This window comes from Hippocampus comes, unplaced genomic scaffold (assembly GCF_001891065.2).
Source record: "Hippocampus comes isolate QL1 unplaced genomic scaffold, H_comes_QL1_v1.1 scaffold556, whole genome shotgun sequence".
NCBI lineage: Eukaryota > Metazoa > Chordata > Actinopteri > Syngnathiformes > Syngnathidae > Hippocampus > Hippocampus comes.
This window is the reverse complement of record NW_017806219.1, coordinates 481-26,254: the sequence shown is the minus strand read 5'-3', so window position 1 is coordinate 26,254 and position 25,774 is coordinate 481. Positions and strand designations below refer to the sequence as shown.

The following is a 25,774-nucleotide window of genomic DNA, read 5'->3' as shown; positions in this document are numbered from 1 at the left end:
GTCCTCCCCCCCCCCCCCGCGATCCTTGTGAGGATAAAGCGGGTCGGAAAATGGATGGATGTATGACGGGTGGATATATGATTCCTTTGTTTGTGTGGATAGACAGCAGAACAGTGTCAGCGCCTCTTTAAACTGGCTTCGGAGAGACACCAGAATCTTTATCGATTGGCGATGACCGGAGCTGGAATCGACAGACACCTCTTCTGCCTGTACGTCGTCTCCAAGTATTTGGGAGTGGAGTCACCGTTCCTCAAAGAGGCAAGTTGCGGTTGGCCTGTCAAGTCATGAGCAAGAGGCTCAGCGTGGACAGCAAGACTTTCTCTTCAGAAAATATCTGTGACAGTTTACGATTTGCGGAAGTTCTCAGTTCCTCTCTTTTGTTGGACATTTCAGGTTTTGTCCGAGCCTTGGCGCCTATCCACGAGCCAGACGCCGGTGCAGCAGATGGAGCTTTTCGACTTGAAGAACCACCCTGAATTTGTATCACTAGGCGGAGGATTTGGACCTGTGAGCGTGAACATGTTGTTTTTGTTTGTTTTTAATTCGAACCATATGCAGATGTATTCAGTCAGAGGCCGGCTATACCGGAAATGCAAACGCTCCCCGCGGTGCACAGCCAAACCTTTCACATCTCACATTTCTCTGTGGTCACGTCAGGTTGCCGACGACGGTTATGGCGTTTCTTATATCATCGTGGGTGAAGATATGATCAACTTCCATGTGTCGTGCAAACATTCCTGCAAGGAAACTGTAAGTCAAATGTCTTTTCTCATTTCCTCCTTCTTCTTCTTCTTTTACAACGCAATGTTTTGCCACCCGCTGCATTCGAGGAATCGTTTTTTTCCCCAGAGGTTTTGTTTGAATCCACATTGGAGTGACTGTCCGCTGCATTTGAGTTTTTACCGGGCCGCCCGTTTGGAGTCTGCACGTGTCGCGCGCCAGGCCCACGAGGCGAAATGAAGAGAATTGTTTTTGACTGGCTGACAAATCATTTCCTGTTTCCATTTCAGAGCTCCCACATGTTTGGAGGCCAGATAAACAAAGCTCTGCGAGACATCATGAGCGTGCTCACTGCCGACACCAAAACTCCTTCGTGTTCCAAAGCCTTAGCCCGGCCTTAGCCCAAGAAGAACCTCTGAATACAGTCCGACATGTATGAACATCGCCCTCATGAACACATGCTGAAGATCTGATGGTGTACAGTAAGTGACGCCCAAAAAAAAAAAAAAGCAAAAATGCAATGAGAGCACGCGTGGCTGAATACGAAAAAAACAGAGCTCTGTGGCATTACATTTGACTCGTCTCTGTGAAAAGGGAAATGTAGTGAGAGAAGATACAATTGCAGCACATTCAAACCTCAGTCAGTCCATGGTGCTTACTTGAATTTTACACAGTGCCGTGGAAAAGTGTTTGCCCCCTTCCTGATTTCTGTGTTCTTTGCTTATTTGTGACACGCCGTTTTCAGTTCATCAAACCAACTTTAATATCGCACACAGACAACCCCCGGAAATACAAAACGCGGTTTCTAAATGCCATTTTGATTTATTTTGACCCCCCCCCCCCCAAAAAAAATAAAATAAAAAATGAAAATCCAAACCGATCAAGTATTTTGCGCTAATTGGTGATGAGTCTTTCACATCGCTGTGGAGGAATTTTGGCCCGCCCACCCTTCTTCCGCCATATGAGAGGGTTTTCTCGCATGAACTGCTACTTCAGGTCACACCCCAGCATCGCAATTGGAATCGAACCCGGCCGGACTTTGACTTGGCCACTCCACAACCCTAATTTTGTTTTTTTAGCCATTCAGCGGTGGACTTGCTGGTGTGTTTCGGATCATTGTCCTGCCGCATGGCCCAAGAGCGCTTGCGTTTGAGGGAGCAAAGTGATGGTCGGACGTTCTCCTTCAGGATTTTCCGGGAGACGGCAGGAGTCATTGTCTCGTCGATCGCAGCAAACTGTCCTGGTCCTGAAGAAGCAAAGCGGTCACAGACCATCACGTTGCCACCCCATGCTTCACTGGTTGGATGAACTGAAACCTTTGTGTGCGATAAGTATGCAAAGAACGCAGAAATTAGGAAAGGGGCAAGTACTTTTTTTTTCACAGCACTGTCGCTCTTCACGACTGTGGCCTTTTTTGTGCACAACACTGGGTCTTTTCATTTTCTAAAACGAATGTGACTAGATAGCGCGAGTACTCTGTGCTGACATTTAGCTTGCGCCGGTTGGAGGCTTCGCCGCAGGCATGAAATGACGTCAAGCCAGATATCAAACTGCAGCTTCGTTTGATGCTTTTCAAGTGCCACGCAATGGTCATTCCATCTTATCAGACTGCATTTGAGTTCAAGGACCGATCCAATCCAACCGTTTTAATGGTGAGCAAATGGATGAGGGATTGAAGTACGGGTTCTCTTTGATTGCATATGTTTGGTTCATGGTCGATGAAATGGAGCCTGTGTTTACGTGTCTTATTTCGAAGTCTTTGTACGGCTATGTTTGGTTCCGCCTCTGTTGGGCTTGACCGCCGTCGCACGAAACACCTTCGGTGTTGAAAACGGTCGGCCTTGTCATTGATTTCATTCCTGCGAATACTGTACGGCACTGGTGTCAAACTCAAGGCCCGAGGGCCAGATCTGGCCCGCCACATCCTTTTTTTGTGGCCCGCGGAAGCAAATCAAGCATGTCAACTTGCATGATGCTTGCTAAATTCTCGACCAAAATGTGAAATTCTCATATGTAATAAATAAGACACATAGTGTAAGCACTTTCTTGTCACCAAACCCCTCATTACTGCAACAAATTATAAGGCGTTATTATTGAGTTTTTTGTTTGGTTTCAGTCATAACGGCCCTCCAAGGGAAATGGTAACTAAAATGTGGCCCATGACAAAAATGAGTTTGACACACCTGCTGTACGATATTTCCTCCAACTTTGTTAGATCCCCCTCTTTTTTCATAAATTGTCAAATTAACCTCAACTACAGCCAACAACCTCACACTTGGGAATGCGACGCGCCGATTTGTATTTCCACGGAGGGGGTGGCAGCAGCATGCTTCTGCGCTTTGTCAATAGCGTCACAATCACAGCGCCACGGCATGACGGCGGCTGACCCGACTCACTGAACATCGCCACATACATAGCCAAGGGCATTATCTATCTACATAGCCGCTACTTTGGGAAATAATCCGCTTGATGTTTGGGGACGCGATGACATCTCCCTTTGCACAATAAGTCACATTTGCATTCAAAAATGTGTTTTCCCAACTGCGGCGAATTCCTTCATCGTGGTCAAAATCGGGATCAAGTTATTTCCTCCCCACCTGAATGATTGATCTTGATTTTCACTTAACAGCAGAGCCTTCCCCCGAATGATGTGCATTGAACGCTTACATGTTAACAAGTTTAACAATTTACCATTTGGGCTAAAAATTGTTTAGTTCCGGGTTGTGGTTTTCTTTCATTGGAGGCTATTTTCATGTCGATGTTGCATTTTACCTTTTAAATAATTGGATGTCCTTTTTTTTTTTGTCACTTTATTTCATGCTATTTAAATGCCCCCTGTTCACTTAGTGACTTAACGCTTTTGAACACATGGCGATGGAATGTTGCCGGAAATAAAGCAACCCCTGACTTTACTGTAATTGTTTGCATGTGCAATTGCATTTTTTTGATCCAACACTTGTACAAACCCTCAATGCAATGAAGTTGGGACATTGGGTCGGACGCAACGAAAAACAGAATTCACGTTGACCAAAGTTTGACATCACTTATCCTTTGACCGTCACACTAAAAGCATTTGGGAACCGAGCCCGAGTACACTAATTCCTGAAGCTTTGAAGGCTGAATTCTTTCGCATTCCTGCTTGATGCGCAACTTCATTTGCTCAAGTCTGTGGTCTCCGTGGCCGTCTTTTTCACTTCATCATGCGACACACATTGTCAGTGTGTTAAGACAGGTCTGGACTGCTGGCAGGTCAGTGTTCCACTCGCGCCCTTTGACTATGACGCCGTACTGCTTAAACATGTACAGAACGTGGCTTGACGTTTTCTTTTTGAAATAAGTCCCTGAAAACCGCATTGCTTGGATTGCAGCAAATGTAGACGCAGTTAAGGCATAAGGAATACCATCCATTAAGCTAAATTATATATGGGGGGGCAAAAAAACCGAGCAAAGATAATCACATTTCACAACCCTATTCTGAGAAAGGAAATCTCCATGAACCATTTTATTCAAGCAAACCACACAGAGCTCTTGAAATCGCATCAAAACTTAATACACAATCACATTTGAAAAGATCAAAGTTAAAGTGCCAAAGTGCTCTGTAACTGTGAATTAATAACTGCGTGGATTGAACATTAACTCATGATAACATGACTGAGTTGGAAAGGAATCTGCTGGTTTATCTTCCTCCGGCAAAAGCCGCCGCTCATTTGCCGTCACAAAAACCACGCAGGTTGCCATTGAACCCTGCACCTTTGCGCTGGGAGGCCGACACGCTAACCAGAGAGCGAGAGAGAGAGTTAGCTAGAGATCGATATGTAAAGAAAATATATTGACTCTGAATCTGCCTTCCAGTTATATCTTACTCTTTAACTTCCATCCTGTTTGGATAGATGATGATGAAAGTAACTTCCAGTTCCTCCACTTAACCAACAGTTAATCTGCATTTACGAGGGACGGCACGCTGGAGCTAGGGCTTGCTAGAGCCCCGTCTGAAATCCGTGTAGTCCCAGTGAAGCCCCTCCAGTATTTTATTTGATATTCTCAAATAGATTTAGAAATGATTTTCTCATCTCCCCGCGCCCCCAAAGTTTCGGTCAAGCCCCACTTTAGTTATTGATCATTGATTTAATGCATGGGTGCCCAAGTCCGGTCCTCGAAAGCACCTCCCCAGCCCATTTTAGATGTCTCCTTCCTCCGACACACCAGATTCAAATGACCCCTGTTTAATGTCCAGTCTTTACAATTTGGATGGTTTTACGATGATACAAGTTGAAATTGTAGCCTCCAGACAGTATGGAGGATCCATCACTATGTGCAGCAGAAGCGTAGCATTGCGACAGAGCCAAAAGGACGAGCGGGGTCATCTTCCGAAAGAAAGGAAAAATGGAAGCGAGATCGAGAGACGCGGAAAGAGAAAAAGAACCACTGAACAATGAAACCGAGAATGAGGAAAAGGGAAGCAAAACTCAATGGACAGGCGAAAGCAGCTATACGCGACCTTCACCTCCAATGGGTTGCATCGGGGGCTGGGCCTGACGTGAACAGGCATCACGACTTTGGCTTCGATGAATCCTCACAAGTCTCAAGCGCACAGCAATGTTGCTCAGGGACACGAAACGAGCAATGCGCCCATTTCTAAAACACACGTACCAAAAAGGCGACACTTACAAGTGAATTATATTGATGGGCCAATGGACAATTTGCCTGATCACATTTGAGGAAACATCCACAAAATATGGCCTTCACTTGTGGCAATATATTTATTTTGGGGTGAATCCTACTGCGGATGTAATCTATTTATCAATGATCATGTTGTTGGTATGAAACAACTCTAAAAATAGATTACCACCGGGGAATCATTCATTACACAACCGTGTTGGCCTCGGGGGGGCTCCAGGACATTTCCTTCCCCGGCGCCAAAGAGGGAGGCTTGACCGATACTGTACATAGTGGGGCTGAAGAAAAAAAATCGATTCATCCATTTTCTAATCCGTTTGTCCTCACAAGGGTGCCGGCCCGGTGTAGCGCCATCGCCCGTTCGGGTTTAGGTTGCATTTAGGGTGGCGAGTGAGCTGGACTGATCTTTGGACTGAAACCGAGAATCCCCCGTGCGATTTTTTTTTAACTTAAAACGATGCTGCCCCGAAAGCCCCCGCATCATTTCGTCATCATTTGGCTGTTATCAGAGTATCGCTGAGGCGGGACTCTCCCCGGTTAGCGACAACAAAAGATAAAAGTGAAAGTAAACAGTCTGTCAGGATAAAAAAAAAAAAAAGTGCGCCGCCTGTGATGAAAGCCGACGAAGTTCATCGACGCTGCAACGCGGTGAGTTCACAAAGAACTTTGATTTATTGTTCATTTCTTATAGTCATGACGACTCGGCGAGGACGAAGATGAACTTGGGGGGCGCGGAGGGGGTGGGGGCGGGGGGGCTAGGAGCTCAGCCGCTGCGGGGGACTCGCATGCGGGCAATCCGAGTGTCCGCGTGGTCGCCGCTATTTCAGGCCAATTTGTCAACACTGAGCACTGTCAGACGCGGTGGCTCCGAGTCGAGAGCTCCCTCGTGATGACTTATTGTGTCATTTATTTCTGTTTTGAATTGACTTCTTACGCGGGTGCGTTCTGAAACGTAACGTTGTTCTTGTTACTTGGGACGGTTGATCTGCAAAATAAGTTTGGAAGGGCCAAATAGACGGCAAAAACTTTTGGAGGGCAACGTGCTACGTGCTTGGATAGAAACACACAATTGAAAAAGGGAAAACAATTCCTTGCTGTACTGTATTTGTGTTAAGGATGCTTGTAAAATACCTCCAAAACTAGACATTCCTTGTGGATTTCTCTGCTTTTGATGATCAGCGCATTAAACGAGAAATTACCGTATAACTAGAACCCCCTCTAAATCCTAAACATATACGAGAAGTTATCGAGGAGTAGAAGAAGGTCGAGTTCGTTGAAAATGACATTGTGAACTTGAAACATAAATATTAACGATAATAACACACCCACACAACGTGACCAAATCAAAAACTAGAGAAATCCACAGAGCGCATCTAGTGACAAAACAAGAGGGGCTAATGAACTTGTCACAATCATCTTTATTGGCCAAGTACAGTATGTAGAGCACACAAGGAAATTGTCTCCGGGAGAACAGGCGACACCAGTATTGCAATCACAAGCGACGATCAATAAGAACTTGATATCCAAATATCTGGTTCTGCGCAATATTGATCAATGACAATTGTTCAAGTGCGGTACTGTATGTCCATTTGTTCCCCAGCAGAACGCAGGGAGAACGTGTTTTCAACTTCACCTGTGTCTTGAAATGTGAGCATACCTACATGCATCGCAAGTCTAGAAAATCTCAAGCATATTTGTATTCGCACTTTGTATGCAGCAATGGCTGTTTGAGAGTGCTCCATAAATACAGCTGAGTTGAGTATTGGCTGAAAGATGTGCCCATTGAGGTGAATGGCTGTTTGTCTAAAACAGTGGAGTTGAGCATCACTCATGATCAACTCAAGTTCCTTGCCCATGGTCCCCTCATCATTTCTGCGTGTAAAATGTATGCCCGTGTTGTTGCACAATGAATGAAAGAAATGTCCATTTTCTCCCTTGACCCTTGCTCTTCTGTCATAGTGTGAACCTGGATGTGTACAGGAGCAGAATGACATGGTGGTCCGCCCCCTGCCTGTGTCTCATTGTAAGTTACCGCGTTGGTTAACCGGCCCCCGAGGAGGTTCGATCAGGCCCACAGGATCATTTAACAGCGAAAAAAAATGCATAAAAGACACGGAATGAATATTTTTACTAAGGTGCAATTCATGGAGTATCCGTTAGAGGACACACCGTTTTGATCAGAGGAGAAGACAACAGCAGCCTCAGTCTGTCACCGAGACAGACCCAACACAGCAGACGCGATCAAGGACGTGAATACTTTATTCTTTGCACATTTAAGAGCACTCTCCTTAGTATGGTAAAAGTAAATTGCACATTTGTCTCAGGAAATCTAAGGTGCTTCGTGAAATGTTTGATAAAAGATATGTTCATTAAATGTCAACATTCCCCGAATATTGTTGTGCTTCTTTAGACCAAAACAAAGGAAAGACATATTATTTTGGTTGTTTACAGCAGAGTATGGTATCATTTTAATGATCCGGCCCACTTGACATCTACCAAAGGCCGTACGTGGCCCACAGTGTGAAAAGAGTTTGACACCCCTGCTTTACAGCATCCGGCAACGTTTGAGGAGCAGCAGAGAAAATCAGACCAAAGTCTAACTTTGTACTACGGTTAGTGTGGACTGTCGAGTGTTGGCACAGCTGCCATTATGACACAACAATGTGAATGGAATGCAATGTTCACGGTGAAAGGCGTTGAATCATTTGGCTCATGGAAAGTATTGGCTCTGTCATGTATTTGGAGTGTGGGTGTTTTTTTTTCCCTTTCTCCGTCTCCTCTGTTGAGCGACGGAGAGCCGGAGTGGGCGTGCTTTCACTTTCGGCTTTCTGCTCCGAGATGAAATTGAGCTGTGGTTTGAGTCCAGCTGCGCCGACCATTAACGAGGCATTGGCGGTAGCAATGTTAGCTGAACCCGACTTATGTCTATCCAAAAACACGGCCTGGCCTCTCTGCTTTGCTTTTGGCGGCTTTCCAGAATAAGTTCACTGAAAAATGCAACTGCCGCGCAATGCCGATGACACCTTTTTCTGTTCTAGATATTCCTGAGTTTGACGAAACCTTCAGAAGAGAACTGCAAAGACTACTTTACGCAGAAGGAATGGGTACATTTTTTTCCTTTGTTTTTCTTCCACTGTACACGTTTTTCTTGAAAACGCCTACGAGATAGATTTCAGACCAGTAATCTCAAGACTGAAATTAAACCTGCCATGAGGTCATGAGGAGTATCGTATGCCATATCATATATTTTAATGTCTTTCCTTTTGTCATACAGGAAAATAACACGATTTTTAAAATGGTCTCCCTTGTGATCACAGAGAACAAAACAGTAAGTCACTCGCCAAAACTGGTCAATGTATTGATTCAGTTGACTCATACATGTCTGTTTCTCTTTGAAGAATGTGGCGGAGTGTACTTTAGAAAGCTACTGTTTGCAAAACGAGATGTGTCATGTATTTCACGACTGCTTTGACAGACATGTGAGTAAATCAGAAAGGGTCATTTGGCCCTTTGACCGCCTGTTCATTATCAGAATGAGTTTGCACACTGTCCTGCAAAAAACACGAATGTCCATTTTTGTCATTTTTCAAAGACTTTTATGTTCAGGGGATGTCCAAAATGTGGACATCCCATTCATGTCAATTATCATGTAAAAAAAAAAAAAATTAATGACAAAAACGGACACGTCTTTTCCGCAGGACACCGACGGTATTAACATCTGAACTTGTTTCGTTTCTGACTTCAGGTCAAGTCACCAAGTGAAAAGTGTAAACCTGTGCAGATTGTTCCCGTTCATACTCATCACTTAATGTGCCTGTTAGCCAGAGTAGTGGATTCCCAAAAAACTGTACATGGTTCGTATAACAATGATCCTTTCTTTCTTCTTTCTCTCAGATGGAATTTAACTCTCTTTCATTTCCTCTCCATTTTGTCTCAAGTAAAGATCGACATGTTCAGATACTTTCTATGTTTTTATCATATTTCTGAACACTTTAAAAAAAAAAAAACTAGATTTGTGTCATGTATCAGTCACGTGTTCAGACCTTTCGTAGTAGTGTGGCAGAAAAACTGCCATTTCCTCCCTAATTCTAATCTTGCGTCTCAAATTTTTTGCGTTAATGTTCACTGAAATATTAAATCAGCAATATACACACACACACACACACACACACACACACACACACATTTTTTTTATCAGGTGGCGGGCCACCGACAAATGGATGGCAGGCAAGAAATGGCCGCCGGGCTGTAGTTTGGACACCAATCGCAAACAGAATTTGGCAATTTATTGAAATGCACGCGTACTTTTGTAATCTTGGGAGGGCTATTAAGAATCGAACCTGTTGAGCATGTGATTGAGATTGCAAATTTAACACTGAATATGTTTTCCTTTTGCACTGCAGGCTGTGAATATGGTGAGTGTGAGTAAATGTTGTGTTGAAATTCCATTTCTTGATATAAAACGAATTGTGAATGTTCTCACTGTGTGCATAATAATAAGCAAACTATCTTCTGATGGCTTTTTCAGCAAGCGTTTGTCCATTATTTGAGGAGAGTTGGCAAGCCGGTAAGGGCCTTGAATTTACTCAGTCATGTTCACCAACTGTCAGATGACTTGTTTTAGACAGCGTTAGTTGTTTTAAAGCGCTCGAGAAATACGCTTGAGTCGAGTTCAGTTTTCTGAGAAAACCACGCCATTTTTCCATTTTTTTTTTTCTGTCACCAGCAACTGCACTGCCGCCAACAGACCCAAAGATGACATCAACAGTTGTGTCATCTCGGGCTGAAGCGCTGCCAACATCACATGCATCATTACCAAATGTTACGCCTGTGGCAAAAAACGGACACCATGCCGAGAATACAGCCGCCTGTCAAGGCAATGCTAAGTTTTATGAGATGCCAATCCACCTCAACGAGAGTATTCATATCCATATTCATATCACATTCATATCAATTCTTTGTCTTTCTTTCCCCAGACGATTTAAGCCTGAAGGTGCCGTTAGTGATTTCTTCAACGCTTGCTATTGTCATGCCATTAGCTGTTTACTTTTACATGCGTCACCAGATGAAGCAAGACGAGAGAGGGCCAGGTGAGTCCACGATGGTGACAAGCGGAGGATGTTTTTAAGCAGCCACAAAAAATATTCATTGATGGGATATTTTGATGAGTGTGGTGATTAAAAAAAAAAGACAAAAAAATCCCTCCTAACTGACTTTGGGCAATAGGCATGATGGACTGGTGGCCAGCACATACTGACAAACAAACTTTCCCACTCCCATTCACCCTTGTGGGCAATGAACTTGAAATGCATGTTTTTGGAAGGCAGTGTCAGATGAAGCGGGAGCACCCGAAGCAAACAACCTCCACATGCAATCGAGCCTGAACCCAACTTCGGAACACGGCTCTCTCGCATTTTTGGCAGACGTGGTAATCACTAGCTCATCGTACTGCCTCCCCTAAATTCATATTATTTTGAATTGATGATGTCATAGACCTCCTTGTTTTTATTTTAAAGTCCCAAAACATGATTCCGCCATATGGGAGCATTGTGCTATTTTGCTTCAGTCCAGCACAACTGGTGATCCTGCTTTCTCATCTTTGGCCATACTGCTTTTTTTTCCATCCGTCCATTTTCCGATCTGCTTTATCCTCACCAGGCCGTAGGAGGGGGACACCCTGAACCGATTACCAGCCAATCGCCAGGCACACATCGATTAACAACCATTCGCGCACGCAATCACACCTAGGGACAATTGAAAGTGTTCAGTCAGCCTGCCATGCATGTTTTTGGAACGTAGGAGGAAACCGGAGTACCCGGAGAAAACCCACGCCGGCACAGGGAGAGCATGCAAACTCCACACAGGAAGGTCGGAGCCGGTATCGAACCTTGCACCTCTGCACTGTGAGGTTGACGCGCTAACCACTCAACCGACGGACCGGCCCCTGCTTTTTTTTTTTTTTAATTAGTATTTTTTTAATTAATGCTAGTGGTCGGTTAGGTAGCATTTCAATTAATTCTACCTAACCCTGCTCTAGTAGAGGGATTAGTTCCATAACAACCATTCATCATGGATAATCAGTGACAAAAGCTAATCAAACAGTACGGTTTGGGAATGTTGTAATTATTGATCATACATGGCAGGGCGGATAAAGTTGTACCGCCCGTTTCCATAGTTCAGTGAATTAATGGGTACTTTGGGTGTTTTTTTCTTCTAGTATGACCAACCACTTGGCTCTACAGATTTTTTTTCCCTCTTTCACAACTTCAAGGGGGCTATCAATGGATTCATTCTGAAGATGTGGACGATATCGAGGTGACTGAACCAAAAGAGCTGCAAGGGTTCCTGGAAATTTTTTCAAGGAGTGAATGAAGGTGTCAGAAGAGACAGCTGGGAAAAGTGTGCCAGAATCCAGGGGGTCGCTTTGAAAGGGGGAAACTTGCGGTTTGGATTGGAACTAACTCTTTTGTGACAACAGCGCTGCCATTTTTCAGACACACCTTCCATATGCATAACATTTGTTTTTGACAGATCTTGTATTGAATCGCATCCCATTGGGGTGTGTGCTTGATGTCATGGACGGTGTTATGTCCAATCATATCAACAGGGTTGATTTTTTATTTTTTATTTTTTAAATGCCTCATTTCGACTCGCAAGACACATAGCATAAAGTGAGTTGATTGTATGCAATGAGGAAATCTGGGGTAACATACCGAACCTCCTCATTTCACTGTGTTTTACTAAACTGTGATGAATGAATGAATATGATGTGTTGTTAAATTTTCAGAAAAGATAAATAGCGTATTATCCAGTTTCCAGCTAGCTAATCTGTGCACAAAGCATGGCCTGCGAACCACAGCTGTATTTTTTTCCTGTTTGTTTTCGCATTTGCATTGTCAAGTCTTGTATTACTTGTTGCATTCATGAAAAAAAATAAATGATAGTCGATAAATTGTTTTTATTCTTTTTTAAGATTTTTTTTCCCCCCTCCGCCTATGGGGGCGTCTATCTATTTCCACTGTAAATGTCCACAATAACATTAATGAGGATAAACAACCTGGCTCATCTGTCCGCTTTAAACTTCAAATGAAGTCCTTGAGGAGCAGTTTGTCCAGTCCACCTAACTGCAATGAGGTTTGGCATTTTGTAGACCGATCCCAATCTGCCTCCCCAAGTGAGGCGAGTGAACCACCACACCATCAGTGTTGGTTTTGAACGACCCGTTGCTCTCTCCTCCCAAGGTCCACGCTTTTATTCTGAAGGTTCCGGCTCGGAAGTGAGATGGCTTTGAATGCGCAAGCTTCGAAGCAGCTTCCGGTGTGCAATGTGACGTAAATAAACGAAACCACTTGGGGAAAAGAGAGGCAAGTACAGATCGTATTGGACTGTATTATATTCTAATCGTATTTAAACCGTAACCGCAACGGAGAAGTGAACTCTGTGGTCGTAACCACGAAGGGATAAACTGCGTGGCTCCATTGTACTGCCTGCCGGTGATGCTAAGCTAAAGTCTATTAGCCGGCTGTGCTTTTCTTTGTTGTAGCAACAGACTCCTTTTTGTCTGGCAAGTTTAGCCACAGCACACACAGTACAGTAGCTCCACGTCAGCACTTTTATTTCCTCTGTTCTTGATGATAAGGCATACCGCGTGCATGATTTATTCAAATGACTTTGTTTCATGTCACAGGACTTCATTTTAGTCAAGTCAGCTTTCTTTTCAAATATGCTCTATGTGCAACATACAGCACAGGTGACATTTCTTTCTTGTCAACCGCAGTGCATTGAAAATACACAGCGAAAAATAAGGGAAGCGAAACTGAACTGCAAAAAAAATAAATGATAGTCGAGAAATTGTTTTTATTCTTTTTTAAGATTTTTTTTCACCCTCTCCGCCTATGGGCGTCTATCTATTTCCACTGTAAATGTCCACAATAACATTAATGAGGATAAACAACCTGGCTCATCTGTCCGCTTTAAACTTCAAATGAAGTCCTTGAGGAGCAGTTTGTCCAGTCCACCTAACTGCAATGAGGTTTGGCATTTTGTAGACCGATCCCAATCTGCCTCCCCAAGTGAGGCGAGTGAACCACCACACCATCAGTGTTGGTTTTGAACGACCCGTTGCTCTCTCCTCCCAAGGTCCACGCTTTTATTCTGAAGGTTCCGGCTCAGAAGTGAGATGGCTTTGAATGCGCAAGCTTCGAAGCAGCTTCCGGTGTGCAATGTGACGTAAATAAACGAAACCACTTGGGGAAAAGAGAGGCAAGTACAGATCGTATTGGACTGTATTATATTCTAATCGTATTTAAACCGTAACCGCAACGGAGAAGTGAACTCTGTGGTCGTAACCACGAAGGGATAAACTGCGTGGCTCCATTGTACTGCCTGCCGGTGATGCTAAGCTAAAGTCTATTAGCCGGCTGTGCTTTTCTTTGTTGTAGCAACAGACTCCTTTTTGTCTGGCAAGTTTAGCCACAGCACACACAGTACAGTAGCTCCACGTCAGCACTTTTATTTCCTCTGTTCTTGCCTATAAGGCGTAACGCGTGCATGATTTATTCAAATGATTTTGTTTCATGTCACAGGACTTCATTTCAGTCAAGTCAGTTTCTTTTCAAATATGTGCAACATAGAGCACAGGTGACATTTCGTTCTTGTCAACCGCAGTGCAAACACGCAGTGCATTGAAAATACACACAGCGAAAAATAAGGGAAGCGAAACTGAACTGCATAAAAAGACGCAAAGATATAAATATGAACAAATAAAACAGGGTGTTTATCTGTCTCTGTTTGCAGTGAATATTTGTGTGTGTTCGTGTCACCGCAGGACTGTTTGGTTCATTTGATCCTAAAGCCATGGCAACTGACTCGACACTGCTCAACTCCGAGATGGAGTTACAAGAGCAAGAAGACCTGTATCAGCACCTTTTAGCACAGGTAGTTTCACTGTTACTCTTTTTTATTTGTTAACTATATCAGATAACCCAGTGGACCTGCATTTTTCCCCCCAATTCAGACACTAGAAAATGTGCAGACTGCAAATCCAGATTCCAAAGTGATTCGGCCTCAACCCGGTGTGTAATTTCACCACACAAATATCGACCATATCGAATACAATCAATTAGGCGACCCTTAATTTGTCCTTGGACTCAGGAATATGTGTAAAGACGACGTCAGAGCCCGGCAAGCAGAAGGTCTTCGTCAACATCTGTCAGTCAAACTTGGTCCCACCACCACCGGAGATCTCCAAAGAGGAACTTTTGGACCTGCTCCAATTAGAAGATCCCAGTGGCTACAGAGTTCCCATGAGCCTCGGGGAGCCACACACTGAAGTGGACAACAGTCAGTCATTTGAAATTTATGAACATACATTGGGAGGGTTTTTTTTTTCCCCTGTATATAAATCACTACAATCGATTCAAATCGTTTCAAAAATGCAGAGAAATGTCAGGAAAAGGCGACTAGAACTAGAACATCTGAACTTTATTTGGGTTTAAGCAGTGGCACTTGGGTGTCAGTTGTTGACCAACTCCTATTTCACATGAATTTTGAACATGATTGGTTAATTGTGAACACAGCCACAACCTCATTCATAGACAAAGCACGCCCATGTTCAATCCCATTATCTTTGTTGTTTATTTTTACTTCCCCTGTTGAAGATTTTTTTTTTTTCAATTGAGTTGTATAGGTTTTGAAATAATCTATCTAGGTCTATTTTTAATCACTAAAACTGAACATTAGGCACCCGTGTGTAGACTTTTCAATCATTCCATTGTTTTGTGTTCTCGTTGTTTGTACAGTTACATCTCTTCTCTTTTCTATGCATTTCCTCTCGAATAATTGTCAGAACATATTTGCCATTTAACGCCTAAGTGAAAGTTTCTGCCCTAGACTCTCAGGGTTGCACTGCGTATGACGTGGTCATCAATCAGGAGTTTTTCCAGAAGTGTCAGGTTGGTCAGGATCTTTTGTTTTTCTATCAACACTAATTTACCGTACTCACTTCTCTCTGACTGCTTATATTGGATTTCATCATGCACTTTTGTGTCTCATGAAATGTCTCGTTAACGTTTCTTTGATGCGCCTGTTATTCTTTTGCTCGTATGTGTCTTGTAGAAGGAAGCCTTGTTCCAGCAGTTTGTTATCATGGTGTCTTTCGAAGGTTTAGAGAACAAATACAACATCGAGCTGAGTCGAGGTAAACGGGTAAAACCTTTTCTTCATTTTGGTGGACTAATTTGTTGTCAAGCTTGGGATTTTTTGGGTTGTTTTTTTTTGTGTCTTTTCCAGAATGGAAGGTGCTGAAGAACAGAAAGTTCTTGGGGTCTGTCAGCGAGCAGAACATTCGCACAAAAAGCAAGCCAGTTATTCAGGAGCTGCAACCTCCGTAAGTCTCGGCGATGGATTAATTACAAACAAAGTCCCGCAGAAAGTAGCCAGACCAAATGAAAGCCCAAATGACATCTTTTAGTCGATTTCATAGACTCTGTACACAATAGAGTCCACCAACCTTGTATCTTTCTTGACTTTAATCTGCCACTGGCCAGTACAAACTGTATTTTTAAACGCAACACATTTGGCCACTCCGTTCGGGAGCAAGCCCTCCACTTGCCCACCGCCACCGCGTCTTTGTAATTCATGCAAAATACCTCCTGAAGGAAGAGCAAGCGCAACAACAAAAAATGCATCCCGTTTCTGAGCTCGGCCAGGGATTTTACACGGACTGATTTGGTGATTTGCTCCATTCATGCTCTTCCTCCTTTTTTGTTTTCTAGGGAAAACTCCACTTCAGGGGCAAAAAGGTAATATATCTGATTACTTTTTTGCTTTGTCTTTGTCGGTTGTCTGAAAGTGCTCTCGAAATTCAGTTGAGTCAATTCGTCTCCTCTTTCTTCTCAGACCAGAGTTCACCTTGTTTGTGGAGCCTCCTTCTGGTGACCCCGAGTACCTCATTGCAGAAATCAAGTTGCCCGGCGTGGTGAGAGACACGCAGACTTTTTCAAAATCTCGAACGATCAAATATTGACATTTAATTGAGTTCACTTTTTTTTTCCAAATGTACTACCAAAAACCAAAAGAACATATGAAGAGCCCAAACTGACAAAACATGTCCTGTCCATCTAAAAAGTAGCTAAGTAAGTAAGTTGGAAGAAGTTCCAACTTTTTCAAATCGCCCTCCTCCACCATGACCGAAAATAAATGATCCATCCAAAAAACAAACAGAGATACTTTTACACTGCAACATGACAAACAAAAATTTTTCTTGATTGCGCATGGGAAATGGTAATAGCCTTCCCCATTCTGAAATTCGATTCAATTTTTTTTTTTTTTTTATCCTTGTACATCAGTAGTTCTCCTTGTTATAACTATGTGAATTGTAATTGATTAAAAAAAAGTTTGTTATTGTGTACACGATAGCATACTTTGTGTGTGGCCATTCTTGCTCTTTGTTGCTGGGTGATTGTTAGCTGCAAAGCGTTCCACCCTCAACAGAATATTGTCAACGACGCAACAGCAGGGAATTGGATTGGATTGGATTGGATTGGATCGCTTTATTGTCATTACACATTCATGCAACGAAATTATGGACTTAACAGGCTCTCTCTGCACAAGAAACATGAAAAACAAACCAATTCCATGGTTTATTCTGAGGGTGAAAGTACGATAGGAGGCTAGGAAAAGTTAGACACAGACAGCACGTAGACTGAGTGGCGAGCAAGGAGAGGGTGGGGTAGGAAGGAGCTGAGCAGAAAAGCGTCCGCCTTCGTCGAGAGCCAGCAAGAAATGCGGAGCGGGTTATGGTCTCATCTCTCGCTGGCTTTGTTTACGGCAGCTCTGCATTTCATGACCTTGAATGACCCAATGAGGTCAAATGAGAGCTCAGATGGTAAAGTGTCGGCTCCCGCAGGCTTCATCCCGCTCGTTGGTCCTTGATGTCGGCGAGGACCGCCTGGTTTTGACAGCCCGGCCCTCGCTCTACTTTCTCGACATCTTCCATCCCTTCCTCGTTGATCAGGAGACGAGCGTGGCGCAGTTCAACAGCAGTACTCAGGTACAGCCAGTAAAAGTCACACCGTCTAATCATCATCTCTCGGGGGCTACGATAAGCAATGACGCCGATGTTGAAGTGGAAGTCTTTTAACCGTGAGTTCCCTCGGGAATATTTGCTCCGTTATTCCGTTCGTTGTGACAGTTTGTTTTGGATTGACGTCTCAGCGTCAAGCGTGTTGTTCTTAAAAACAAACAAAACAAAACAATGCAATCTATTGTCCTTGTGCCTTGTGTCTCTTAGATCCTTACAATCACCTCGCCCGTGGTGTCGTCTTGAAACAACAGATGCAACCTGCGCTTATTTATTAAGATGCTGTGACGCTCCACGTCCAGCGAGTCAAGTGAATTCGGTCTTCATTCCGATGTCATGTGAGACGGAAGTTCGAATGCCCTCCAGTAAAGTTAATACCACAGCTGTTGAATTGCTAGAATGACGTGTGGGATATCCTGTATGGCGCTAACATGTCACACGCGAACATATACGTACATGATGAAGACGTCTCGGACATTGTCGATCAAGAAACTTGCATTGTTAGTTTTGCAAAGGCAAAATTTCAGTACAACTTTTGTGTTTCATTTCACAAAATGGACATCATGTGGCCGATCGAGTCACTTTGCTTCAAAATCTCTGACTGGACCGAAATGATGATGAAACCCCCAATGGGTTTCAAAATGTCAGAATAAAAAGACCTTCATATTTGTTGTTGCACTTGTATTTATTAGAGTAGATTAATGGTGTCATAATAATAATCATAATTATTATTATGATTATTATCAACTCTGATGTACTCTCAGCAGGATGCGGTTTTGTTCTTGGGCCTCGCTTGCTGCTTTGACATCGCAGGATCCACTCATTCTCATTCTCGGAGGCTTTTTTCCGGCCCCAAATTCTCTGTATAAATAGATAGCCCTTCCGCCTCCCTGCCAGCTTTGTCCCCCTCCCCTCCCCACACGTCTCTCCCTTTGATGCGGTCGTTCCCGCTCCACCTGTCCCCGGGCCACGAGCCCGCATTTGTCCTGTGAGGTCAGCCCACTGTTCCCCTTAATCCCAACGGGCCGCTCATCTCGCCGTCGCCTAATCCGCCCGTGGCCGTCGGCCCTGACCGCAAAGGCGCACCCGCAAGGTTATTTTTGAGCCCCAACTCCGAACACTCCATCATAGGTCGTCGAATGCGTGCGCGTCGAGCGCACACGCATTGTCCCTCCCCGTCGGCCCTCTGCTATAAATCTCGCCTTCTTTGCACGGTCGTCACACTCCTGCCCGTGTGTGTCCTGCTGGCCGCGCATCTTCATACAGGTCTGTTTGATTTACAGTTGGCCCATATTTTTGATTTTTTTTCTCGGATCGCAAGCTATTTCCGCCGGGGGGAGTCATTGGCGAGCTGTTCATTTATTTGTCATCTCGTCGAGGTTTCTTTGTTCTGAGTGTGACGAAACGGCGGATCTGCGTCCGATGTCGTGAGGTTGTTTGTAAATTTGCAAACAAGTATCAGATGGAAGTGGGAAGTGTGAGAGCTGCCGAAGGTTTCCGGTTAGTGTTTACGATCAAGCTGAGATGGGGCAAGCCCATTTCAAGATTTGAAAACAAATAGGAGGATCTGATAAAGAACTCTTAAAATGTCAAGGGAGCCAGTGAAGGGATGCTCGAGTAAGATGAAAGAAGCTGGCGCCAATTAGCTGCTCCCAATTTCAAATCGCTGTCCAGTTTCAGAGCCAAGTTGGAAACTGTTGGCTTGAGAGAAGGAGCCCGGGCCTCCCCGAGTCCGAAGGCGCCCTTCTCACTCTGCCCATCTTCACCTTTTGCAGCTTCACCTTCCAGCCCGTGTCAGACGTCATTTTTTGGTTGTTTGTTTTTTTTTGGGGGGGGGGAGATGTCGCGGGCGCTGAAAAATGCAAATGGCCTCCGGGACGCAGTTTGGACACCCCCGCTTCGGAGCATGCGTGGCTTCCTTTCATGTCGCAACGAGGCCGCCATGAAGGCATGGAGAGTGTATTTCAGGACAAAAGTGTGAGCAAGGGCGGAAAGAAGGGAAGAGTAACTGGACCTCTCTTTGTTGAAGCTTTGTCACATTCCCACCTGTTGTTCCTCCATCAGTCCTCCAGCATCCTTTGCCAGGAAGGTGTCAGCGCACCCCCTCTGCGTCTCGCCATTGTTTTATGTCACTGCCATGGCAGCTCGGGGGGTACAATTTAGAGCCAGAACCATCTCAGCGTGTATTATCTGGCTGTGTATTTATAGGCATTTACATCTAGGAAACAAAAAGGGAGGCTGCGGCCAACCGTGATATGGCCACCAAGAGTCTCGCATTCTAAAAATATCCACTGAAGATCTCACTGGAATTCAGTTGAGTTCGTTTTGACTTTCTGATCGGTGACCTGCTGTGGCATTCAGATTTGCGTCCACAGCTTTCGGTCGGATCTGCACAGTGGAAACACTTCGGCCGTCGACTCTCCCGTGTGTTCACCCAGTCCAAGTTGAGTTCGTTTTGACTTTCTGATCGGTGACCTGCTGTGGCATTCAGATTTGCGTCCACAGCTTTCGGTCGGATCTGCGCAGTGGAAACACCTCGGCCGTCGACTCTCCGTGTGTTCACCCAGTCCGGTCCTCAACCTTCGAACCTCGTTTTGTTTTCAATCCAATACTGTTGACATTTCGCAGACCCGATTTCATGTCATTCATTTTCCATTTGCCGTGAACGTCATTCGAAGGACCAGATTTTTTTCCCCGAAATAGTGAAAAGGCCTTGGTGACCACCAACCGCGGGAAGCTCATAACCGCCGCAACCTGGCTTACGAACAAAATGTACCGCGCGGGGATCCCGAACACGTCTGGTAAAGAGAGCAAACGTGGCCGCCTGCGAAGGCTGAAATTGTCTCTCCCGGACGTGTGTGGCTCCTGCTTCATTCATGATCTTGTGTTTCTTGCAGCCATGTCTGACATCGAAGAGGAGTACGAGTGAGTAGCCCTTCGCTCGGTCTCAAGCCAACAGCGGTGACAATTGCATCTGATTTATTTTCTCTCTCTGCTCTTTGTCCAGGGACCAGGCAGAGGAAGGTAATGACGCGCAGGATCTGTTCCAAAGTGTTGATCAAAAGCATCAAAGTCTGTGCGCAATCTGCGTCTTTCCCTGCCAGAGGTGGAAGAGGAGGAGGAGGAGGAGGAATATGAACAGCAGCATGAGGAAGAGGAAGAGGAGCAACCGGTCTATGAGGATGAAACAGGTAATGGTGCGACATCGCATGCTGCCAAAAGCGCATCCTGTTTAGCACGTTAAGTCACCGGTGGCGGGCAGCAGCTAACGACGGTCCCGATACTTAGTGACTGAGCTTTAGTCGTTTTTTATTCACAATGTCGGTACTCTATTGACCATTCTTGCTCACCACGTTTTCCTCCCTCTTTTCAACAGAGGAGGAACGTCCCAAACCAAAGTAGGTCTGCTTTTTGATCTTTCTTTGACTCTGTTTTGCTGTCGCACGAGAGCCGCACAAAATATCAAGCGTTTCATGCATTTTGCAGACACGCGCAACCCAGTGAAGGAAGTGTATTTATTTTTTTTTCTTCATTAGAAATTAATGTTTTTCCGTGCTGATAAATCGTCTGAGAGGATGAAAATTCTGCAAGTCAGGGGTAGTAGTCCAAGGCCTCTCAGTGTCATTTTCTTCACTGCAGGTTATTTTTTTTTTTCTGTAAATCCAAAAGGTGGTTGAAACAAGTGCTTCTGGTCTCATTTTGTTTTCTCCAAATGCTTTAATATTGAGAAAAAAAAGTCCAGAAGAAACGGCAGGAAACTGCGAAAAGTTGCCGGCCATGAACATATCAAATAGGCTTGAGATTGATTCAAGGCAGCCCTTCAAGGACGCCTGAATTCCTCTGACCGAGTACGGGTCTATTTCCACATCGTGACATCTTTTCGGACACTCCGCTTTCCCTCTGCACGGATTTTCTCTTTCCCGTTGATTATCGTATTTTCAAAAGCAACACGACTGACCTCAACTTTCTTCTTTCCTTTAGACCACTGGTGCCTCAAATCGCCCCGCCAAAGATTCCCGAAGGAGATCGAGTTGACTTTGATGTGAGACAGCTTGCTCAAACTTTTCTTTTGGACCCGCGTTGTCCTTGTTAATGTTCGGACCCGCAGGGGAAAAGTCAGAAACGAGTGCAAAAGCGCCAATCGGTGTCAGTTTGAATTTGACAGCGAAACAAAGTCGAACCTCTGGGAAGTCACTCCAAAGCCTTTTGCTCCGCCAGGACATCCACAGGAAGCGAATGGAAAAAGACATGCTGGAGCTGCACACGCTGATCGACGTCCACTTTGAACAAAGGAAGAAGGATGAGGAGGAGCTGATTGGGCTCAAGGACCGAATTGTAAGTCAACACCAACATTGGTTTTCATGAAAACCTGCCCCCGAACGCTGCAGTAAAACAGCATTCTTTCATTATGATCCATTTTTAGGGATTAAAAAAAAAAAAAGAGAATCATTCTCCCACTATGGTCACCGTACAATCCTTTTTTACTGTAATTGAAGAGACAGACAATGGTGGGAGATCTTTATGATTCAATAATATTTCAACGTTTTTTCTTTTTTCTTCCCCCCTCCATCAGGAACGTCGTCGGTCAGAGCGTGCAGAAATCCAAAGAGTCCGAGCAGAGAGGGAGAAGGACAGACAGAACAAGATTGCGGTAAAGCGCACACACACACACACACACACACACACACACACACACACCCTCGCATAGCGTAACTTGTGGTGGCGTGAGCCAAGAGTGCTGCCGGGAGACAGCCAAAGGAGCAAAGAGCGCTTGAGTTTCCACAAAGACGTGTTGACTCTGAACAAAATAACAGCCGCTTAGCACACAGTACACCCAATCGAGGTCCATGACAAAAAAATCAAACAAGTGCACCCCAGAAGTTGAAGGGGAAACAAAAGATGACCAACCGACACAACAAATTAAAAAAAAAAAAAAGGCGCCACCGTGTGGCCTAATCCCATACTACAATAACGGACCGTTAACGAGACACACAAAAACAACTCTCATTAAAAAAATGGAGACTCTGTTTTGTTTCTGGGCAGTTGTTGTTTTGTGGGAGAGAAAAAAAAAAGACCTGTTGAAGACGGTCAAACTTCACCACGTCTCCCATACTGTCGTGATTTATTATTATTATTATTTTTTTCAGTGGTGATCAACAATCTGTTCTTAATCATCAAATCTGCACCGGATTGTCTGCAGTAATTGTTCTGATGATTGTCAGGGGCAAATACAACATGCAGGAGTTTCCTTCATGGCGATGTCGGTCTTTATCTGCCAGGAGGAGCGTCAGCGGAAAGAGGAGGAGGAAGCCAAGAAAAAGGCCGACGATGAAGCCAAGAAGAAGAAAGTGCTCTCTGGCATGGGGGCCAACTTTGGAGGCTTCCTGGCCAAGGTCTCGATACTGCCACCGGTGGGAAGGACATAAGGAGACGGACGCGGGCCGACTGAGCTTGTGTGTGTGTTGTGTCCGTCCTAGACCGATTTGAGGAAGGGCAAGCGTATGACCGGCCGAGAGGTCAAGAAGAAGACCCTGGCCGACCGGCGTCAGCCGCTCGCCATCGACAGCATGAGAGAGGACTCCCTCAGGTGATCTTCAATTGACTTTTCTTTCTCATTCATTCAGCCGTCACTCGTCAATCGCAACATACAAGCGAGCGTTCACACTGGGATTCACGGCAACCATTCAGCCTTCGCTGAATCTTCATAAAAACATGCACTGTGATGTCTTGTTGAGGCGGAGAACGAAACACGTTCCTCAGTACTGGATTGCGGATATCACGGGAGATCGGCCCAAAAGTCCGAGCGCTATAAGCAAGCTATCGTGGCGCAAAACGTTCCCTCTGAAATCTCACGCACGTTTTTCTCTTCGTGTTCCCAAAAAGACAACGAGCCCAGGAGTTGTGGAACTGGATCTACCAGCTGGAGTCTGAAAAATTCGACTACATGGAGCATATAAAGCACCAGAAATACGAGGTGAGTGGATCACTGAGTAGATTTGAAATGGATTTCAAGGACCTCAACGATCGCCTGTTGTCAAAAGGCGAGAAATGATTTGCCCCAATGTACCTGAAACCTCTTATGTCACAGAAAAAAACTTTAAAAGGGCACACAAAAGTTTTTTTGTTTTTTTTTTTAAACTGTTCCCAAGGGTCTTAAAAATGTGTTTGACATTCTTTGGCCCATGTAACAAAAGATGGTCTCCAAACTACGGCCAATTGCAGGGCACACATAGACAAACAATCACTTGTACACACAATCACACCTAGGGACAATTTAGAGTACCCAATCAACCTGCCATGCATGTTTTGGGAATGTGGGAGGAAACTGGCGTACCCGAAGAAAACCCACAGAGGCGCGAGGAGAACATGCAAAGGCCGGAGCTGGAATCAAATCCTGCTTTCTTTCCTTTCTGTATGAGAATGTTATCGCTTTGCATGAGTTCTGATTCTGACCTTGTTTTTATTTGCTCCGCCATGTGCAGATTATCGTGCTGCTCAACAGAATCCAACACGCTCAGAAATTGTGAGTGCTGACTGACTTTGTTTTGACACAATGGAGTTATGTCTGGGCATTTTTCCGATCTCTTTCTATTGCAAACTTTCCTGTGTGTGTTGCAGTAAAAAGGGGCACGGTAAAGGGAAGGTGGGTGGCCGCTGGAAGTAGGAGTGAAGAACCGTCAATCCAAACCAAACTTTTCCCCATCGTGGTAAGAAGAAGTGCAAGAGCAGGAATCTTCAATCTGTACTAGCGTTGTGGCTTCTCTGTGCGTGAGACAGATTGTTTTGGGGTTTTTTTTTCATAATGTTATTATAATAAAACATGCTCTCTGTGAGTTGGCATCTTTGTATTGATTTATTTATTTCCTCGGCAAAGGAGGTTTTGTTGTGAATATAGCAGCAATTAACAGGAAAATGCACTTTACATGATTCGGTAATGAGCATGCCCGGCTTGGCGCAGAGTGCTTCCAATTTGGACAGTCCGTGCACAGAAATCAGGAGCTGCCGGGATTTGCGTCCCGCCGCCGCTGCGCTGTCCACCAAATAAGAGCCCTCAGTATCCATGTGCAGGTTCGGTGTTGGGAGTTTGAGGGTTAATGTTGGTGGGTAGAGGGTGAGGATTGGGTTTAGGGTTGGAGAGTTGGGGTTAGTGTCGGAATAGAGGTTTAGGGCTAAGGGTTTGAGTTTCAAGGGTGAAGGGTTACAGTTTGGGTTCGAGGGTTATGGTTAGGCGTAGCGTGAGGACTTTCGGGTTAGAAGGTTCGGGTAAGAGTGTTGGGATTAGGAATTAGGGTTGAAGGGTTCGGGTTCGAGGGTTAGGGTTACAGTGTTGGGGTAAGAAGGTTAGGGTTCGGTTTGGGGTTCGGGCAGTGAACCAGCTAAAGAGCCAAATGCGGCTTGTGAGCCGCAAGTTGGCCACCACTGCACTAACCACTCGACTACCAGGTAGGTCATGAAAACCCTACGTTGTCCCTATACAAGACCTTTTTTTTTCCAAATACGAGACCATGAATGGTAAGGCTTTTTTTGGCGGTAGGATCTTTTAAGTATAGGATGAAGTTTTTTAGCCGAAAAAACGACCATGTATAGTAAGGCGTTTTTAGCCCAAAAAAACGACCATGTATAGTAAGGCGTTTTTCGGCCAAAAATGACCATGTATAAGAAGGAGTTTTTAGCCCAAAAAAACGACGATGTATAGTAAGGCATTTTTAGCCGAAAAAACGACCATGTATAGAAAGGCGTTTTAACCCGAAAAAAACGACCATTTATAGGAAGGCGTTTTGACCTGAAAAAAACGACCATGTATAGTAAGGCGTTTTAACCTGAAAAAAACGACCATGTATCGTAAGACATTTTTACCCGAAAAAAAACGACCATGTATAGTAAGCCATTTTTAGCCCAAAAAAACGACCATGTATAGTAAGGCGTTTTTGGCCGAAAAAAACGACCATGTATAGTAAGGCATTTTTAGCCGAAAAAAAACGACAGTTTTTAGCTGAAAAAAGTATAGGATGAAGTTTTTTAGCCGAAAAAACGACCATGTATAGTAAGGCATTTTTAGCCGAAAAAAAACGACAGTTTTTAGCTGAAAAAAGTATAGGATGAAGTTTTTTAGCCGAAAAAACGACCATGTATAGTAAGGCATTTTTAGCCGAAAAAAAACGACAGTTTTTAGCTGAAAAAAGTATAGGATGAAGTTTTTTAGCCGAAAAAACGACCATGTATAGTAAGGCATTTTTAGCCGAAAAAAAACGACAGTTTTTAGCTGAAAAAAGTATAGGATGAAGTTTTTTAGCC

General features: G+C 44.4%; 4 protein-coding genes across 9 annotated transcripts in view; all 4 read left to right on the top strand.

Annotated features, from left to right (window-relative positions):
- The window catches only part of cpt1a2b (carnitine palmitoyltransferase 1A2b), a 15,967-nt gene extending 14,382 nt beyond the window's left edge, over nucleotides 1-1,585 (top strand). For both annotated transcript variants that reach the window (XM_019855946.1, XM_019855945.1), the window contains exons 16-19: nucleotides 103-258; nucleotides 394-507; nucleotides 658-750; nucleotides 1,011-1,585. In XM_019855946.1, coding sequence (XP_019711505.1) covers nucleotides 103-258; nucleotides 394-507; nucleotides 658-750; nucleotides 1,011-1,121 — 474 coding nt within the window. In that variant the 3' untranslated portion in view covers nucleotides 1,122-1,585. The remainder of the gene's footprint in view (nucleotides 1-102; nucleotides 259-393; nucleotides 508-657; nucleotides 751-1,010) is intronic.
- The window catches only part of pih1d1 (PIH1 domain containing 1), a 24,102-nt gene extending 5,951 nt beyond the window's left edge, over nucleotides 1-18,151 (top strand). The window contains exons 2-12 of one of the 4 annotated variants that reach the window (XM_019855951.1): nucleotides 12,070-12,761; nucleotides 14,194-14,334; nucleotides 14,414-14,471; nucleotides 14,551-14,739; nucleotides 15,289-15,350; nucleotides 15,514-15,595; nucleotides 15,688-15,784; nucleotides 16,173-16,199; nucleotides 16,297-16,375; nucleotides 17,306-17,541; nucleotides 17,690-18,151. In XM_019855951.1, the coding sequence (XP_019711510.1) occupies nucleotides 14,254-14,334; nucleotides 14,414-14,471; nucleotides 14,551-14,739; nucleotides 15,289-15,350; nucleotides 15,514-15,595; nucleotides 15,688-15,784; nucleotides 16,173-16,199; nucleotides 16,297-16,375; nucleotides 17,306-17,539 (909 nt within the window). In that variant the 5' untranslated portion in view covers nucleotides 12,070-12,761; nucleotides 14,194-14,253 and the 3' untranslated portion in view covers nucleotides 17,540-17,541; nucleotides 17,690-18,151. Of the gene's footprint in view, nucleotides 1-12,069; nucleotides 12,762-13,227; nucleotides 13,660-14,193; nucleotides 14,335-14,413; nucleotides 14,472-14,550; nucleotides 14,740-15,288; nucleotides 15,351-15,513; nucleotides 15,596-15,687; nucleotides 15,785-16,172; nucleotides 16,200-16,296; nucleotides 16,376-17,305; nucleotides 17,542-17,689 lie in introns of those variants that run through there. The other 3 variants (XM_019855954.1, XM_019855953.1, XM_019855952.1) reach the window with 3 other exon arrangements.
- LOC109506914 (uncharacterized) lies at nucleotides 5,616-12,340 on the top strand. 2 transcript variants are annotated; one of them, XM_019855947.1, is made up of 13 exons: nucleotides 5,616-6,045; nucleotides 6,714-6,826; nucleotides 7,357-7,420; nucleotides 8,436-8,501; nucleotides 8,672-8,725; nucleotides 8,796-8,876; nucleotides 9,143-9,251; nucleotides 9,801-9,812; nucleotides 9,926-9,964; nucleotides 10,124-10,315; nucleotides 10,374-10,487; nucleotides 11,200-11,265; nucleotides 11,615-12,340. In XM_019855947.1, the coding sequence occupies exons 1-13, from the start codon at nucleotides 6,010-6,012 to the stop codon at nucleotides 11,617-11,619; spliced, it is 951 nt and encodes a 316-aa protein (XP_019711506.1). In that variant the 5' UTR covers nucleotides 5,616-6,009; the 3' UTR covers nucleotides 11,620-12,340. The 2 variants fall into 2 exon arrangements, with proteins under 2 accessions (XP_019711506.1, XP_019711507.1); XM_019855948.1 differs by lacking the exon at nucleotides 6,714-6,826 and having other exon boundaries at nucleotides 9,801-9,818.
- A 345-nt stretch (nucleotides 18,152-18,496) lies between the features above and the next one.
- On the top strand, nucleotides 18,497-24,317 carry tnnt1 (troponin T type 1 (skeletal, slow)). Its single transcript, XM_019855949.1, has 13 exons — nucleotides 18,497-18,745; nucleotides 20,377-20,404; nucleotides 20,487-20,503; nucleotides 20,584-20,670; nucleotides 20,856-20,877; nucleotides 21,461-21,521; nucleotides 21,698-21,814; nucleotides 22,053-22,130; nucleotides 22,759-22,872; nucleotides 22,957-23,066; nucleotides 23,363-23,453; nucleotides 23,962-24,002; nucleotides 24,098-24,317. The coding sequence occupies exons 1-13, from the start codon at nucleotides 18,619-18,621 to the stop codon at nucleotides 24,141-24,143; spliced, it is 939 nt and encodes a 312-aa protein (XP_019711508.1). The 5' UTR covers nucleotides 18,497-18,618; the 3' UTR covers nucleotides 24,144-24,317.
- Nucleotides 24,318-25,774: the final 1,457 nt, after the last annotated feature.

What these genes read in the sequence shown, in the direction of transcription:
- LOC109506914 (XM_019855947.1), top strand. Translation starts at nt 6,010, where the DNA reads ATGAAAGCCGACGAAGTTCATCGACGCTGCAACGCG. An exon ending in TTCATCGACGCTGCAACGCG is followed by an intron (nt 6,046 to 6,713) that starts GTGAGTTCACAA and finishes ATATTAACGATA; the next exon opens with ATAACACACCCACACAACGT. An exon ending in TGAGGAGAGTTGGCAAGCCG is followed by an intron (nt 9,965 to 10,123) that starts GTAAGGGCCTTG and finishes TTCTGTCACCAG; the next exon opens with CAACTGCACTGCCGCCAACA.
- tnnt1 (XM_019855949.1), top strand. Translation starts at nt 18,619, where the DNA reads ATGCGTGCGCGTCGAGCGCACACGCATTGTCCCTCCCCGTCGGCCCTC. An exon ending in GGCCGCGCATCTTCATACAG is followed by an intron (nt 18,746 to 20,376) that starts GTCTGTTTGATT and finishes TGTTTCTTGCAG; the next exon opens with CCATGTCTGACATCGAAGAG. An exon ending in ATGAGAGAGGACTCCCTCAG is followed by an intron (nt 23,067 to 23,362) that starts GTGATCTTCAAT and finishes GTTCCCAAAAAG; the next exon opens with ACAACGAGCCCAGGAGTTGT.